This window comes from Cryptomeria japonica, chromosome 2 (genome assembly GCF_030272615.1).
Source record: "Cryptomeria japonica chromosome 2, Sugi_1.0, whole genome shotgun sequence".
Classification (NCBI taxonomy): Eukaryota; Viridiplantae; Streptophyta; class Pinopsida; order Cupressales; family Cupressaceae; genus Cryptomeria; species Cryptomeria japonica.
The window spans coordinates 27,883,282-27,901,539 of record NC_081406.1 but is presented as its reverse complement, the minus strand read 5'-3'; the positions used below and the strand labels follow the sequence as shown (position 1 = coordinate 27,901,539).

The 18,258-nt window shown below is 35.3% G+C and overlaps 1 protein-coding gene across 9 annotated transcripts in view; it reads right to left on the bottom strand.

Annotated features, from left to right (window-relative positions):
• LOC131048511 (granule-bound starch synthase 2, chloroplastic/amyloplastic) overlaps positions 1-18,258 on the bottom strand; it is a 188,564-nt gene that overhangs the window by 70,171 nt on the left and 100,135 nt on the right. For all 9 annotated transcript variants that reach the window (XM_057982470.2, XM_057982477.2, XM_057982476.2 and 6 more), the window contains 2 exons: positions 545-622; positions 341-451 (listed from right to left, as the gene is read on the bottom strand). In XM_057982470.2, coding sequence (XP_057838453.1) covers positions 341-451; positions 545-622 — 189 coding nt within the window. The remainder of the gene's footprint in view (positions 1-340; positions 452-544; positions 623-18,258) is intronic.

Below are 18,258 nucleotides of genomic sequence, written 5' to 3'. Positions count from 1 at the left end.
CTTTATCTTCCTAACAAAATCTCCTTCAACATGCCACTCTCAACTTAAAGATCACCCCCAGCCCATTCACCATAACAGTCTCAAAAAATGTTAAAAAAACCGGCAGATTGGACTGCAGGAACCTACCTTTTGAGTGGATTGGATTAATGTTTATTGAACAAAAAATAACAATGCATAACAAAAAGACATAAAAAAAATGACAGTCTGATGGTCAGTGTGGTCTGTGCTGATTAGCTTGGTCTATGCTGGTCAGTGTGGTCTTTGCACTGCTGTAGCTGCGTGACAAATATACACTTTTTTGTAGTTTTCCTAATAGGGAGACAAAGAGATATGATCTCACCTGTTGTGATCCCCCATATATATTATCTTTGAAGGCATGAAAAATGGGATTGTCAATGAATATGTAGTCAATGCCATCAATATCTGCATGAAAATAACCAACCTCCATATCCTGCGAAATGCAAGTAAACCTTCAGAATTACAATCTAAGATTACACGATCTTTCTCACTACTATTTTCGAATCCATTGCTTCAAAAAACATACCTTGCCAGCTACCTTATAACACTTGTGGACTCTAGTGTCCCATGCTTCAATATAATCACTGTACCGTGGAGCAATGACCTATATAAATGATGCAAAATTAAATAATTAAAAAAGAAGAATTCTAATAGTCGAAAATCAATTCATAGAACTTATATTCTGTCTTATAAAACCATCAGAGGAAATTCCCAAGAATGTGCAAATGCAGAGACAACTCATTATAAAAAGGACATGTAGTAATGCCTACAAACACGCAGGGAAACAAAAACAAGAACCCAAGACAATTAAATTGACATCATAAATAAATAAATTCAAAAGTTATTTTCTAGATTTAGTTGGTCTCATCTCATCTCTGTGACAAGTAATGTGAATTCCCAAGTGGCCTTATATATGGCTTTAAACAGAGTTCCATGGATATCCATATAATCCAGTTCTAGAATTAGGAATAAGATCCATTACAAACAAAAATAATATGTTGAAGTTAGCTTAAAGTGACTCTTTAGACTGCTGTAAGGATATTGTGAGACCTAGCCTGCAAAAAGGTAATACTGGTATTACAAAAACCATCTTCTTAATAAATCAATTTGTATTTATTTTTTCCGGTAATCATCTTGCACATAAGTGTTTGTAGACCTAAAAAAGAAAGAACAAAATAAGAAAACAGTTTTAAGAATGGGTATGAGATTCATTACAAAGTAGATGAATACTTTAAATAATAATTAAATTGAGCTGCTGGAAATTGAACCCTGCAGATAGACTTTATCTTGGAAGCAATACATCTTCTATTATACCCTATTGGGTCCCAAAAGCATTGCTCCAAAATCCTAGAACTCAACTCAACTATCTAGGGAAAGGGTGTCTTATGAGTTAGGAGTCATCCATATATTGTAGAGAGTTAAAGGCTAATTGGTGAGAGTGGGTAATCTCCTCTTCACTTTGGGCTCAGCTTAAACGTAGGAGGGTGTTCCTTGAGTATGCCTTTATAGGCATTCAAATCAAACAGACTGAAAAACTAATGCATTTCACAACAACTATACCCAGCTATGAGCTTAACCTTAATAAATTTCACTAGAATAAGCTCAACTAATTGTAATAAATCTTCTTTATAGCTGATAAATACTTTGCACAAGCATCTGCAGATAAAATCGTATTGCAATCCTTTGAAATAATTTCAATTTTATGTTTCCATAGGCATTGGCAAAGTATAATGTGATATTCCCATCACGTCACATAATGTAAGGCTTCCTTTTGAAAAATATAAATAAATAAGAGACAAAATCATTTATTAAATAAATAATAATGTTATGTTAACAGTGACATTTAATTAAGTTAATTTAAGGTATATTAATATTTTAATAATAATCAAAGTAATTATTATAGGATGAAAGAAATTAAATAATTATTAATTTTAATAGGATTAAATCCATTTAATATATTTTATGATTAATTAAAATACACTTAATAGTCTTTGAGTATTAAAATGCACTTTAAAGGTGCTATGGAATAAGCCCCACCCCGCGGGAAGCGGTAGACGGGAAACGCAGCCCAGGCTGCGTCTACCGCCACACCCCTTCCTTTGGAAGGGAAAAGGTGTGACAGTAGCCGCAGCTTAGGCTACGGACCGTCACCACCATTCCCACAGGGTGGTGCCCATGGGGACACATCTACTCCACGGGTACTTAACCATCAGACGTAGGCTGCAGGGAGGAAAAAAGGAAGGCACGGGAGGATACGGGGGAAGGAAAAAGGGAGACGCTGCGATCAAGGAGGTAAGAGGTCTGTGATATACATATTTGAATATTTAATGATAATTGACATGTAACTAAGGAACATTAATGAATATAAGGTATAAATAGGTGATGTTGGTATTAGGATATCAAGGGATATAAGGAAGGTTCAATGTTTAACAGATATAAATATATTCAAGTAGGCAATGACATGCTGTAAATATATAGATGAATATAGGAATACTTGAGTAGAGTTAAATAGGAACTTATTGTAGGCATAGGTAAGGAAGGGTATTTAAATGTAAGGAAGGTTAATAAAATATAATAATGAATATTTTAATATCTATTAATGAAAATTAATTTAATAAGTATATGAATGTTAGAAATGAATATTAAATATGAATATTAATGAATATCAATAATTCATATTTTTATACGTATATTGACAAATACTATTCTAATACATATGTTGACGAATATAAGTAATGACATTTCATTCATATGTTAAGGAAAGGTTCTTAGATGTTAATAGATACATATGAATAATAGTTAATGAACTTTTGATGAATAAGAGGTAATGGATACAAGGCTATGTACACGTGAATTATGACATAGGGAAATAGTAAATGAAAATGCAAGGAATGTATTATAAAGGTAATCACATGAGGGAGGCTATAGGGAGGAAACTCTCTTAGTCTAAGGGGGGATTATGATAATCCCTAGGGCAGTATATACTGAAAATCAATATGCATATATAGGGCTTAGTTGATTAACATCAACTAAGAAGAGCCGGATCTGGCCGGTCCCCTCTGAGGACTTGGATGATGAAGGCATCACCCAAGGCAAGGAATAGACAAGGGTCTTCCTTGAAGGGCTTGGGAGTAAAAGGTTACACCCAAGACAGGATTCGAACTCGTCTTCGATTTCCTGAAGGGCTTGGAACCAAGGGGTTTCAAGAAGGTGTGCTTCACAGCCACCTAAGGATATACTTTTGTATGGCATTCGTATCCTTTATCAAATAAAAATTATGATTATGTTAATTGAGCATTAAAGTAGATTGCAATTTAGATTACTTTTATATATATATATATATATATCTTTATGTCGTGTTCTAACAATCTGTTTTGTAGGTTAACGATCTCTAACTAGTAGGGACATTACATATAAATACAATGAACATGACTAATTGAATGGTTTAACAATTAGATTTTTCTTGAGGTTTTCCCTTGTTTATGATATTGAATCATGAACAACATTTATGGATTATTGTGCTGTTTCTGGATTACACTCTGAGATTTTTTAGCATCAACACAGTGTGGATTACACTGTTTCTGATGCTAAAAAATGTCACACAGTGTAATCCAGAAACAGCACAATAACTCAGCATGGACTGTGAAAATTTAATGTCTCCAAACATTTATGGATCCTAAAACTAATTCCTATACTAGCTGGTGATTGTTTTTTAATGATTTGAGTGTGAGAAAAGGGTCAAAGCCTTCAAAACCGGTGCCTTATAAGGTTGTAGAGTAGCATTCAACCATCACAAGCAAAACACAATAAATAACAGTAGAAATATGATGCATACAAACAACATCTAGTTAGTGATCCTTCTCTAAACTCACTGGCATTTATTCATAGCAAACAAAAAACTATCAAAACTAACATGATGCAATAAATTCTAGTGCTGCAACACTCTTCAAATATCTGATATAATCACACCAACAACTATGGTGAAAGAAAATTTATGAGGTTACTAATGTTAGGGTTTTCAAAAGTAACATCACCATTTAAAATTTGGTTTTCTTGGAGGACCCCTACTGTTAGAGCAGGTTAGAAGGAATTTCATAAATGCATTCTATTGGATAATTATAGAGCCTACATCCAACATACTTGTAATGTTTATTCAAAATAAACATCTAGATTCGTTTAATCTAAGTTACAATATGGGCCTATAATCCACACGTCCTTGGATAAATGACACTATGATCAGAATAAGAGTTAGTGTATTAGTACTTTTTAGATCCATACTATTTTTCAATTGATTTTGTGTCCATTTTGAGCAATTTTATTATGCTTGTTATGTTTATTCCAAACCATCATTTGTATTTGTCAATATAAGCTACATTGTGAGCCCATATTCCACAAGTCTCAAGATCAACGTCACATCAACAAAATAAGATATTTAAATGACTTGGAAAAAATTAAGAGCAAACATGGGGACATGTCAAACTTTACAAGGGGAGAGACAACCTTTAAATTTTTATATATGTTTGAAAAAAAAATATACAAGGACGCATCCCCTGCCCTACAACTCGGAGTCTTCATCCCCTAGGCATTTATAATACTGTTATACTACTTAAACTGCTGTTATACTACTGCTATCATGATTTATTTATATATTGATATTGCTGTTATCAGTTATTGGCATATCTCTCTCTTTCTCTCTCTCTATTTTATGGGGACAGCGATGTACATACATAGATACATACAAAACAATAACATGTTATGATCCCCCACAAAGCACTTCATAATACTTCTAACCTTTCTTTTGTCGAAGTAACTAAGGTAATTATACTCAATTTATAGTAAAAAAGGATACTCATGTAGTACGAAATGCATGATTATCGTCTTACAATATATTTTAAGTATACAGTAATGAGTGACTACATGGTATGGGATATGCATGTCATTCACTAGATGATAATAATTTTGTAAAGTTAATGTTGAATTACATGTAAATGATTAAACAATATATAATAAAGAAAAGGGTTACATGAGAGAAAGTTGATAAAGTTGAAACATATGAGATAGAATAACATTAGTTTATTCAATTATTAATTTGTTAGATTTCATAAGAAATGTGTATAAATCTAGTCATAGTTTTGATTGGCAAAGTGATTTTTTTATTGAAATTACTTATGAATTTAAATAAAAAGAGGGAGATCTATGAATTAAAAGATGAAAACAATGTAGATGGAGTAAAATAAAATAGAAACATAATGAAGTATGAAATATTCAATGCCAGTAATTCCATTTATTGATTACATGTTTTTTGAGTTGTGATGTGTGTTGGGAAAATGGTGTCTCAACCTTGCATTTACATAAGGTTACTATTTATAGTAAGTTTCCGTTTGAGCATGAATTGGTTCGAAATTTTCCTCAAAGCTTTGGATTGGCTAGATAAGAATGCTAATAAATTTTCATTGCAAGATCATAACTAGGTTTGAATATATTAAAGTTTCCATTTTTGAAAGATGCGATGAAAGTTTTAAATTCAATTTTGTGGGCTTTAGATGCTCTGAAACATCCTGAAAATTTTTTGTAACCGACATAGTAGGTTCCAAGGTGATAGAACACGCTGCGAGCTTTCCAGCGCTTCAAACGGTTTGTTAATCAGACACCCGGTTCACAAGTTATGGCCTCCAAAAGTTTGGTCTCCTAAAATAGGAAATATAAAAATGCATCACACATAAATGAGCTGTAAAAGGGAGGTACACGTGTTGATGTGTGTTTTCACACATCATAGGGCATCTAGGATTGGAGATAAGGTCGGTTCCACTTTAGGGTGGTTCTAGCCCGTGGTTTTATAATACCGTTTGACAGTTTTATGTATTGTATATTCTATATATGAGGTGTGTGAGATGGAGGTTGTGTGTAAAAGTCTTATGGCTATTAAGTTATCTCTAAATCTCTGGTTGGTGATACTCTTGTGAAAAGCTTGCTCTACAAGTATATTGTAATTTGTTATTGATTTCTTAATAATATATTGGGCGGCTTTTGGAGTGTGGGATTTCTCTCCCGAAAGGGTTTTCTCCACTTAAATCATTGTGTTGTGGTATGAATGTTATTTATGTTTACTTTTGTTAAATTTTTGTAATTGTTGTAATGATCTATAAAAAAAATTGCATTACCCTCCTCTCAAGGTTATTGTAGGAAGTTGTTCCTCTACTTAACTTCCTTACAAGTGGTATCAGAGTCTGATCACCTTTGGTTTCAATTGCGGGTTGTTGGGTTTTTTTGAACTAATCTAGATTTGAATGGGAGCTTGTGCAAAAGATACTTTTTGATCTTGTTGCAAGAATTTTCAAATAGCAACTTCATCAAAGGGAATAAAGGTGGAAAAAAATTTTGGAAGTAATTTTGAGATGTGGAAGCTAAAGATAAACAATCTGCTAATAGATCAAGATCTGTGGGATGCTATTGATGTGAATGTCTCGAGACCTTCAAATCCTACTGTGGCTGCTCAATATGATGTTATGGACCGTAAACCCAATGGTCTCATCAAATTGTGTGTGGCAGACTCTGTTCTAATCAATGTCCATGAAGCGACCTTTACAAAGAAGCTATGGACTAAGCTTGGTGAAATGTATCAAGCCAAATCTTTATTGAATCAGATTTTCTTGAGGAAGAAATTGTATTCCTTGAGAATAGAAGAGGATGAACGGATAAGAGACCACCTAGAAGCATTTAATATGTTGGTTACTTTTGTTGTTTTGAAGTCAGAAGATGTAGTGGGTCCCCTGCTTGGTGAAGAGATGCGGAGGAAGGTATCCACCAGTTCGAAGGAAGCCCTAACTGTTCGTAGAAGACCTAAGGAAAAATTGAAGAAGAATGAAAAGCATAATAAATCCAAGTCCAAAGGGAGATCGAAATCTCCTAAAAAAGTCCAAAGTCATTTGCTGGAATTGCGATAAATTATGACACATCCGTAAGGACTGCAAAAAAGAAAAAAAGAAGAAAAAGAAATTTAATTCCGATTCCATTGTCTGAGAAAGAAGATGGCGATGCATTCATTGCAGCTTTGACTACTCATGCAAGTAATGATGCATGGTTAATTGACTCAAGTACATCTTTTCATATGACTTCCAATAGAGATTGGTTTTCTGAATATGAAGAATTTAATGGAAGTAAGGTGTACTTGGGTGATGATTCACATTTAGATATTGTTGGGCGTGGTAAAGTTGGAATCAAGTTTCCTAATGGTAGAATAAAAAGCATTAGCGGTGTGTTGCATACCCCAAGACTAAAAAGAAATTTATTATCTGTGAGCAAACTGATACATGCAGGTGTATAAGTAATCTTTTCTGATGTGGGATGTAAAATGGTTAAGAGCGCTATAATGTTTGCTAGAGGTGTTAGGTTTGGCACTTTGTATAAACTAGAAGCATACACTGTTGGGTGTAATAGCACTTTTGTAAAAAGTAAATCTGTGGATACTTCGTTGGAAGATTTGAGAGTTTCATCTTCAACAGATGGGCATAGCTTTTGGGTACCTAAGGGTTCTTTTTCTTCTGAAGCGAAGTTCCCTGCAGAGAAGACTACGTTATGGCACCAAAGAGTTGGCCACATTCGAGAAAAACGTCTAAGGACCTTGAAAAATAAAAAACTTATTGAAGGTTTGAATGATTGTAATCTTGACTTTGATTTTTGTGAACATTGTATTTATGGAAAATAAAACCACGTTCAGTTTTACTCGAGCTTTCATAAATCTTGTGGTGTTTTGGATCTTATTCATTCTGATGTGTTTGGTCCTGTAAATGTTCCTTCCATCGGAAAATCCACATACTATGTTTCATTTATTGATGATTTTAGTATTAGGACATGAGTATACTTTCTAAAGAGTAAATCTAAATTTTTCAATCGATTTAAAGAATTTAATGCAATGGTTGAGTTGCAAACTAGAAACAAAATAAATGTTTGAGGACTACTAATGGCGGAGAATTTTGCTTTAATGATTTTGATAGATTTTGTAAAGACTGTTGCATTAATGGACAGAAGACAACTCTTTATTTTCCACAGCAGAATGGAGTTGCAGAAAGAATGAACAGGACACTGATGGAGAAGGCTAGGAGTATGCTAAGTGGTATTGATCTAGAAGAAAAGTTTCGGGCTGAAGCTATTGTCACTGCTTGCTACTTGATTAAAAGGTATCCTACATTAGCTCATGTTCATAAAACGCCTATGGAGGTATGGTCGGATCATAAGCCTTCATTAAGACATCTTAGAGTTTTTGATTGCGAGGCATATGCCCATGTGCCAAATGAGAAGTGAACAAAGTTAGAAAACAAGGTTGTGAAATGTATCTTCATCGGATACAGTCATGGTTTGAAAGGATACAAACTTTGGGACCCTGTTGCATTAAAGGTAATTAGGAGTGTTATTTTTAGAGAAATTAAGTCTCCTTCGGTTACATTGCAACCAGAACAGACTAAACAGGAGGATGTGATTCAATTCCCTTCTACAAATGAAAGAGTTGAATCAAGACCCCTAGATAGGCAAAAAATTGAGGAGAGCTCATCTAGCTCTAAATCTTCAAAAGAAGAGGAAAAACCTCCAACACAGCTTGTTCAAAGGTCTACAATACATAGACAACCACCTAAAAGGTATTCACCTAATGATTGGAGATGCATTTTTGCTTTGAATACTAATGTGGATGAACCTAGATCTATAGAAGAGGCATTACGTATGAATGATGCAAAATCCTTAAAGATTGCTATGGAAAAAGAAATGGCAGCTTTGAAGAAAAATGATACATGAGATCTTGTACCATTGCCCAAAGGAGGAAAACCTATTGGTTGTAAATGGGTGTTCAAGAAAAAGATTGGTTTAAATGGAGGTATTGAAAAGTATAAAGCAAGGTTGGTTGAAAAAGGTTACTCTCAGGTTGAGGGTGTTGATTATGGTGAGATATTTTAACCTGTTGCAAAAATAACATCCATTAGATTTTTGCTTTCTATTATTGCTGCTTATGATTTAGAGGTTAAACAAATGGATGTGAAAAATGCTTTCCTTCATGGTGATTTGGAGGATATTTATATGACACAACCAGAGCATTATGTGGTAAAAGGTAAAGGTGATTTGGTCTGTAAATTGAAGAAGTCTTTGTATGGCCTCAAACAGAGTCCCAGGATGTGGTACCAAAAATTTGATACGTATGTGTTGAGTTTGGGATTTGAGAGTTCTAAACCAAATCACTATGTTTATTATAAATCTAATGGTGATCATTTTCTATACATTACATTATATGTTGATGATATGTTATTCATTGGTAAAGGGAAAGGTATGATTTCACAACTAACTTGCTACTAAATTTGAAATGAATGATCTTGGCGCAGCAAAACAAATTCTTGGGATGGAGATTATAAGAGATAGAGTGAACAGAAAGCTATGTCTATGCCAGACTAAGTAAGTAAATTCAATTTTACCAAGGTTCAACATGCAAGATTGTAGACCAGTGTGTGTTCCTTTTACAATTGGAACAAAATTATCTATTTCAAATTGTCCTACATCCCCATCATAAATGGAAGACATGAGCAAAGTGCCTTACTAGAGTGCAATTGGAAATTTGATGTATGTTATGGTTTGTACTAGATCAGACATTGCCCAAGCAGTGGGAGTTCTTCCCACATATATGTCTAATCCTAGTAGAGTTTATTAGGATGCAGTTAAAAGAGTCTTCAAATATTTGAAGGGCACCTCAAAGTATTCTTTGTGTTATCATGGTAATTTGCTAGGAGATGTGATTTCCCTTGATATTCATGGTTATGTGAATTCAAATTGGGCACGTGATATTGATAGAAGAAGATCCACCAGTGCTTATGTGTTTACTTTATTTGATGGTGCAATTAGTTGGATGAGTAAGCAACAGCTTGTGGTTGCTTTATCCACTTACGAAAGCAGAGTATATGGTAGCTACTCATGCTTGTAAAGAAGCCATTTGACTTAACAGATTGTGTTCAGATATTGGAATAAAACAAGGTGTATTGACAATTTATTGTGACAAGCAAAGTGTGATCTACCTAGCTAAAAACTTGACATTTCATACCCGGACTAAGCACATTGATGTTCAGTATCATATTTTTCAAAGATGTTGTCAAAAATGATAGGGTAAAGTTGGTTAAAGTAGAGACTTGATGAATGTTGCAGATTCTTTAACTGAGGCTGAGTACAGAGAAGTTTAGATGGTGTTTGGAGTCTATGGGCCTCATGGCCTCTAGAAATTAATTTATTGTGTAGATACTCCCTTTGCTCTTGCAAGGTGTTCGACAAGTGAGAGAATGTTGGGAAAATGGTGTCTCAACCTTGCATTTACATAAGGTTACTATTTATAGTAAGTTTTCATTTGAACACGAATTGGTTCATGATTTTCCCCAATACTTCGGATTGGCTAGATAAGCATGCTAGTAAATTTTTGTTGCAAGATCATAACTAGGTTTGAAGATATTAAAGTTTTTGCTTTTGAAAGTTGTGATGAAAGTTTTAAATTCAATTTTGAGGGACTTAGAGGCTCCTAAACATCTTGAAAAGTTTTTGTAACCGACGTAGCAGGTTACGAGGTGATAGAGCATGTCGCAAGCTTTCCGACGCTTCCAATGGTTTGCCAATCGGACACCCAATTCACAAGTTATGGCCTTCAAAAGTTTGGTCTCCCAAAATAGGAAATATGAAAATACATCGAACACATAAGTGAGCTGTAAAAGGGAGGTACACGTGCTAATGTGTGTTTTGACACATCATAGGGCATCTAGGATTAGAGATAAGATCGGTTCCACTTTATTGGGAAGTTTTAGTCCATGGTTTTGTAATACCGTTTGACGGTTTCATGTATTGTATCTCATATATATGAGATGTGTGAAATGGAGGTTGTGTGTAAGAGTCTTGTAGCTATTGAGTTACCTATGAATCTCTAGTTGGTGATAATCTTGTAATAAGCTTACTATGCAAGTATATTGTAATCTGTTATTGATTTCTGAATAATATATTGGGCGGCTTTTGGAGTGTGGGGTCTTTCTCCCAAAAGGGTTTTCCCCACATAAATCATTGTGTTGTGATATGAATGTTATTTATGTTTGTTTTTGTTAAGTTTTTGTAACTGTTGTAAGGATCTATAAAAGTTTTTGCATTACCCTCCTCTCAAGATTAGCGTAGGAAGTTCTTCCGCTACTTAACTTTCTTACAATGTGGATGCATCTCTCACTACTAAGGGTAATAACTGAATTATAGGGGGAGAAATGTTATGTGACTTGCTGAATTACAGGGGGAAAATGTTAAGTGACTTTTTTCCCAAGAGAAGATAAAGTTATGAAATAACCCTTTAGAATTTAAAGGGAGATAGAAATAAAAATAATTATGATCCTTTGGTTAAAAGAGAGATTAGAAAAGAATTTTTATAAAAACTCTTACAAAAAATGGAAGAATAATTATATATTAGATAATTATTAAAAGGAAACTCTTGTGAAAGGCTGTGATAGTTTCAAATCCACCCCTTGAAAGGTTTTATAAGTATTCATATGAGACTTGCAAGAGAGCATGGAGATCACTCTGTTGGAAATGTTGTCATTGATGTCAAAGGTGAAAAGACATATTGAGAGATTGTTCTAATATTGTCAGTGATGTCAAACATTCGAGAAAATTGTTATGGCCAAGTGCTTAATCCCTGTGATAGATTTGTTGACTGTGTAGTTCAAGAATGATAATTGTAAATTGACAATCCATGAAAAATTCAAGTGACAAGTCATGATTCATGAGGTTCCATGAGAGGGTAGACATTCTACCACTTGTAGATGGTAATTCGTTGCAAGCATATGACATTCAAGCTATGGAGATGATGACATGGGCAAAGATCCTTTGAATTCATGGTTACCCTAGAATATGTGAAGGAAGAAATCCTAATATGAGGTACAAATCTGAGAGAATTAATCACAAACTAGGACAAGAAGATAATGAACAAAATATTGTATAACACTTAAGAGAAAGGCATGAATAATGCTACCACCATCATCAAGACAGAATAAAAGAAATGGATAGCTATGGGAAGCCAAAGACAAAGTATGTAACAGAGATAATAATCAAGCATCAAAAGGCAAGGTTAATAAATGGAGTCATTTCTATTAAATAATTAAAGAGAATAATATCGGGCCACCAACCTTTGGAAATCACAAAGAAACTTATATATAAATATATTAATCACCAAAGTTAAATGACAATGAAAAATTAATGTGCAGCCATTCCTAGAGGAACAACGATTAAGATTAAATGCAGCTATATTAGGCAAAAGCAATAATACAAAAGCATATAAGGAACAAAAAGAATAAGATAAAAGCATATAAGACAGAAAAAAAAGGAATAAGACAAAAGCATATAGGGCAAAAATAAAATAAGACCAAAAGAGGCAGCGATTAAGTTGAGACAGACAGGTTAGTGAAGAACATAACCATTCAAATAGTTGCATCTTTTCATGAAGGCATAGAGATATAAATAGAGTTTGGGAAAGTGAAATAGATGAGCATGGTAAGAAAAAAAAAGGGAAAAATACCATTTTTACACCTACAGGTCTGCATCTGAAAATATAAGAAGATCATTGTAAGAGGAATAAAAGAGAAAGTGTGGGACAATGGAGAGAAGAGAATAAATATGAAGATCATTCAAGTAGAAGTGCAGCAATAAATATTAATAAGAAGAGAGTTTTATGAGAGCATTGATACACATTAATAGAAGAGATTAATATTAATGCAGTGCATAAGGAATATGTGCAGTCTAAAGAGAGAAGTGTGTTGAAAACAAGATAAATTATTTATACACCAGCAGACTTTATGAGCAGATCTATGAAGATTTCATAAGCATATTAATGAGGAAATTGTGAGTTTAAGAAGAGTTCATGGGAGAATTGTAAGATGAGTATAATCAGATATAAGAGAGAAATATATGCAGATTTAAAGAGAACAGATTTGTGAAGAAAATAAGTATGCTATGTGAAGATATGAAGAATTCAGAAGAAGATTGAATTGTTCATCATCCATTGGAGTAGCAACATACAAAAGGTGGAAACTTGTGTTAGGGGTTGGTAGCTCCAAGAAGAAGAGATTGGAGTCCCTTACTAAGTTTGTGCTTAGCTATGGGGGTTGGTGCCTACAAATTGAGGGGATTTTTCGTCTCGTGGGGGTTGGTGCCTACAAATTTGTAAGAGATTTACATATATAAAGCAATATTTGGCCATGATTTTCTCCCACAAGAGTTTCCACGTAAATCTCGTGTTCCCCTTGTCTTGCGTAATTGTTGCATCTTATTTTGTTGTTATTGTGCAATTGATATGCTTATGATATTTAGTTCGAAAAAGTAAAGATTCTTGTTATTCTGGTTCACCCCACTCTCAGTATAAACTATAACCACATACTCATCACACTCAAGGAAGAAGAAGGTGGCTTGGTGGGCTATGGGCTTGGAGATGAGGGCACACAGTGTGTGTCCAACTCGGGGCACAATGTACACTCAAGATTGTCCTAGCCAAGGCTGTATGTTGAGTAATGACTCTGGAACATGTTGTATGCATGTTGAGTAATTACTCTAGAGTATATTGTGTTGATCCTTGGGATGCATCTATGTTGGCTCTAAATAAAAATTGGTTCCTCCTATAGATGTGCCTAGCTATGAGGCCCAAGACCACTAGAATCTTCTTAGAGTGAGAATGATTGTTCCAAGTGCTCAAGATTCAAATAAATATTGGAAATTGTTGTGACCTTTTCACACATCGCCCCATTGCTAACGGGGACCCCCTCTTTTCCTGCTTTCCGCATGTTTAGGTTAGGATTTTGGCGGCTTAGTGGGCAATTTTGTGTTTCCTGCGCCCGAGTCTCAGAGTTTTGATCATGCCTAGTGTCATTTAGGGTTTTTGAAGTTATAGGATCAAGCATGTAAAGTTGAGATTTTGAATGATTCTAGTTTTGTCCAAGTGTAGACCCTTTTGAGCGTTAATGTGTTTTCTGAACGTCCATGTCGGTGATTTTAAGTGCTAAAGTGTTTCAAGACCTTTTGGAGTTGTTTTCTCGCTCCTAGGAAGTTATTCAAGTTGATTTCGCACTTTATCCCGATAGATTTCCTTGTGTTACACTCATATTTTTGGTAAATTGGCCTTAGTCCAATCGATTTTTATTGAATTTTGAAGTTTCCTAGTGGTTTTGAGTGGAAAAATCATCATTTTCCGGATGAAAATCCATATTCTAAGGGTTAAAAGGTCAAAATTCCATACTAGAGGTACTTTTTCCCTAATATTTTTGACCCATGATTTTCCCCCACTCAAAATCCAAGTTGGACATGGATTTCCCTTCAAATCCAGACTTGACCCATTTTTCCACCACTGTGAATCCACACTAGGGTCGATTTTCCCTTGGATGTTGTAATTTTGGCTAAGTGTTGGGATTTTATCCTGACTGCCCTAGTTTTTCCACTGGGAGTATGGATAAGGTTTCGGATGACGTTTGTATTGATTCCACACCTGGGTCAATTTTCCACCAAGCCTTTTGTGACAAGATTTTGAGGATTTTTGTGCAGATATTCATTCCAGACCCAAGGCGATTTTCACTGAGAGAGATTTTGATATTTTTGAGTCTGGATATTCATCCAGACTAGGGTCAATTTTCCACCAACGGGCTTTTTGTGTTGAAGGACGAAGTTTTAAGTGGAATTTTCATTCCAGACATAGATCGATTTTCCCCTAGACCCTATTTTTTTGCACATTGATGAATTTCAATGGGATTTCTTTATCCCTACTGGGATCAATATATTTTGACGATTTTAAATGATTTTAATAGGATTTTTTCAATCCCTACTTAGATCGATTTTACCCAATTGGCCATTTTGATTTAAGTTTTGAAATATTTTTTTTTAAATGAGCCTCTTTTTAATTGTTTTAAATGAAAAGCAACGATTATTTAAAATAAAAGAAAAACAATTAATGATTTACAATAAGCATTTAATGTTTTCAACCTTCTAGAAGCAAATTGGTTTTTACCAGGCAAGTATAAGAACAAGTTTTTTATCCCACATTGCTTATATGGTGAAAGTTGATGGTGAAAGCAAGTTCAAAAGGGGATACCCCAGCATTATTTTATTACTAAGTTTGTTGAGTGTATCCATGAAAGGGCGATTTCCTCTCCAGCTAGCGATTTTTGGTAGAATGTCCAAGTGAAGTGATTAATTAAAGACTATCCTCATTGCCATTTTTCCAACTTAGCGACATGTTTGGTGGCTGCCATTGATGCCATAGTGCCACGATTTGTTGGAGATAACGCCATTTTGGGTGAAGTTCGCGATTTTTGCTTGGGGCGATTTTTGTGTTTGAGGTTTCCACCTCTAACTTTGGTGATTTCTCCTTGATACCGCCTTTTTTTCTTGCTGTTCTCAGATTTGGGTTGGCAGATTGAAGTACGTTTTGAAGGCATTTTCAGACTTGTGTGAGTTGGCGCCATAGCTGGAGGAGGGCGATTTTGTTTTTCAAGTGTTTTGGTGCCATTTTTTAGTGGATTCCCTTCATGTTTGGTGGTCACCATCACTCCCTACCTGCTGTGATTACTTCAGATCTGAGTTTTAATGCCATTGTTACAGCTGGTGCGACCTTCATTGTTGGCTGTTCATCCATTTTCAGACTTAGATTTTCATTGCCCAGCCAACTCCAACTTTGGCGATTTGCATTTGGGAGCATTTTGGGATCATTTTCAGTCAATTTTCAGACCATTTGAGGGCTGCCACAGGTCTGCAACTTCATTTTGGCTGCTTGTCCTCAGAAAATTAAATTTTTGCCAGCCATACCTATGTTCCTGAATTTGATTGCTTTCGTCATCAAGATTGTTTTTTTATCAAGTTAGTGCATATTTGGGTGATTGCAACATGTTTTGAGAGATCAATTTGTATAGTTGCAGGTTGTCTTCAGATTTGCTGGCAGCCATTGTTGACTTCGGAAGGTGTCCTCAGCCATAATTTTGTGTGAAAACACAACCTTTCACACCTTTCCTTAGTCATTGTTGATCCGGTATACTCCTTTGCACTTCAATTTGAGCATAATTTCTAAGTATCAGGGGGTGTTGATTTTAATGAATTTCACGAGGGTTTCATACCCTAACCTTGTCACATTTTGTATTTAAATAATCGAAATCTATCAAGAGTGTGGATTATTTTCCTGATTTCCATACCCAGAATTAGTCTAAATCATTGGGAAGTCAGCAATTTTGTCAAGAATATTTTTATTTTTCTTAAGTTCTAACTTCAAACTTCGTACAGGTGCGATGTCGAAGTCCGAACTAAAGGAAAGGAAGGAACAATAGAAGATACTTGAGATTGGATTCTATCCTGAATCCAAGATGTCATCCAGATGGAAGAAGATTACAGACACGAACATGCATTTCCTGAACATGAACCAGATGCGACAGCGTATGTTCAGAATTGGAAGCCAGATTCCTTCCCCAGCATATGTGAACATTATGAAGAGTGGTTTTCTCCAGGCCGTTGGATTTGCACAATTCATACAGTGCAGTGAGATTATCCTGGAGTGTGCACAATGTTACGATCCTCGCTCCCAAATGAGTAAAACTCCTAACAGTACCATCATTGCCTACCTTGCTGAGGTGTTTGGAATTCCAAGTGGAGCAGACATAAAGGATATAACTAAAGATGAATATGAAGACCGATATAAGAAGAAGATGGATGCGTGTAAGACCATGGTGAATAAAGAGTGGATGATCGAGCCTAGGCCTCATCATTCCAAGGCTCCCAAGACACTCATGTGCACAGACTTCAAAGAGGAATATAGTGATTTAGTATGCCTGCTTAACCGAGTGATGGGGATGTCACAGGGTGCAATATACTATGGATGGATGTTCTATTTCATCCAGGATTGTCTAAAAGGAACATTAATAAATTGGTCTAGAATCATAAGTGACAATCTGGACTTTCAGCTGAGGAATGCGGAGCAGTCCAAGTCATTCGCCATGACTTCCTACTTGGTATACTGCTTGCACGATTTATTGCATACAAAGGATTGATATGCAGAGGTGAAGTCGGGAATGGACAAGGACAATTCAGGAGTTATGAGTGCTATCCACAGTTGAACATGTATAGAGTTGAAGATTACAAGAGAGTGAATGATGTATGTACATCACGTGGATGCTGCAAGGTGGAGTCCACAGGAGGTTGTCCAAGGAGGCAATGGAGCTGATAGAGAAATATGGATAGTGGTACATTCAGTTTCCCACTTTCACATACCTTAGGATTCATGGGTTTCAATCGGAACCCTACAAGCTTCCTAGGTATTCTTCTGACAAAATGATCTTGTTGGAAGTGGTGAGACAGCTTATGGAGTTTGATTCTATTCAAAAAGAGAAGCACAAGACAGGCATGACATTCCCTATTTCAATTGGGAAAACATTGGAGGTTTGTCAGTTTGCCTTCGCAACCAGCACTGTTAGTGAGGAGCTTGCATTCTATCAATTTGCAGCATATAAGAAAAGAGAAAGGTTTGATCCAGATTAAAAAGTTAGAAGGATCAGGGAAGAGAAGTTCATCCATAAGGTAGACATAGAGGATTATTGGGCCAACCTGATTGACGAGCAAGCAGTGAAGAGACGAATGTGGTTCAAAATGTCAATGAATTTCATGAGGAAGTGTGGATTTTTCCTCATTCCTGATCAGGTGTTAGATGACAAAGATCATACACATCCACAGTATGAAAATGAAATGAAGAAGGCGATCTTATTGCCTAATTGGTCAGAGTTAGAAGAGATAGATTTGAATGTATTGATGAGAGAGGTCTTGAGTTTCTACCGAGCATGGGTAGATATTCAAATGAATAAGTTAGTTGATATGGGTGTTTCCTTCACTTATGAAAATATGAAACAGGAAGAATCCGCTTCACCAAACTATTAGTAGCAATCAAGTACCAATCTGATATATTCTCCCCCTGTGTAAGTAACTCTCCCTCTTTGTGCTCACAACCGGTTAAGTGAGCCCTTTTCTCCTACTTTGCAGGTTCTACCTGTAACCCAGACTACACTTCCTGTCACCCGGTGGCTTAATGACAAATGAGCACATTCTTTTCCTGTTCTATTATATTCTCGAGTAACTTGATTATGACTTTAATAGATAGAAAAATTGAATAGGCACCTTCCCAAAATCACTGACATACTGGTATGGACAAACAACTGCCTGATCTGCCACAGTGGT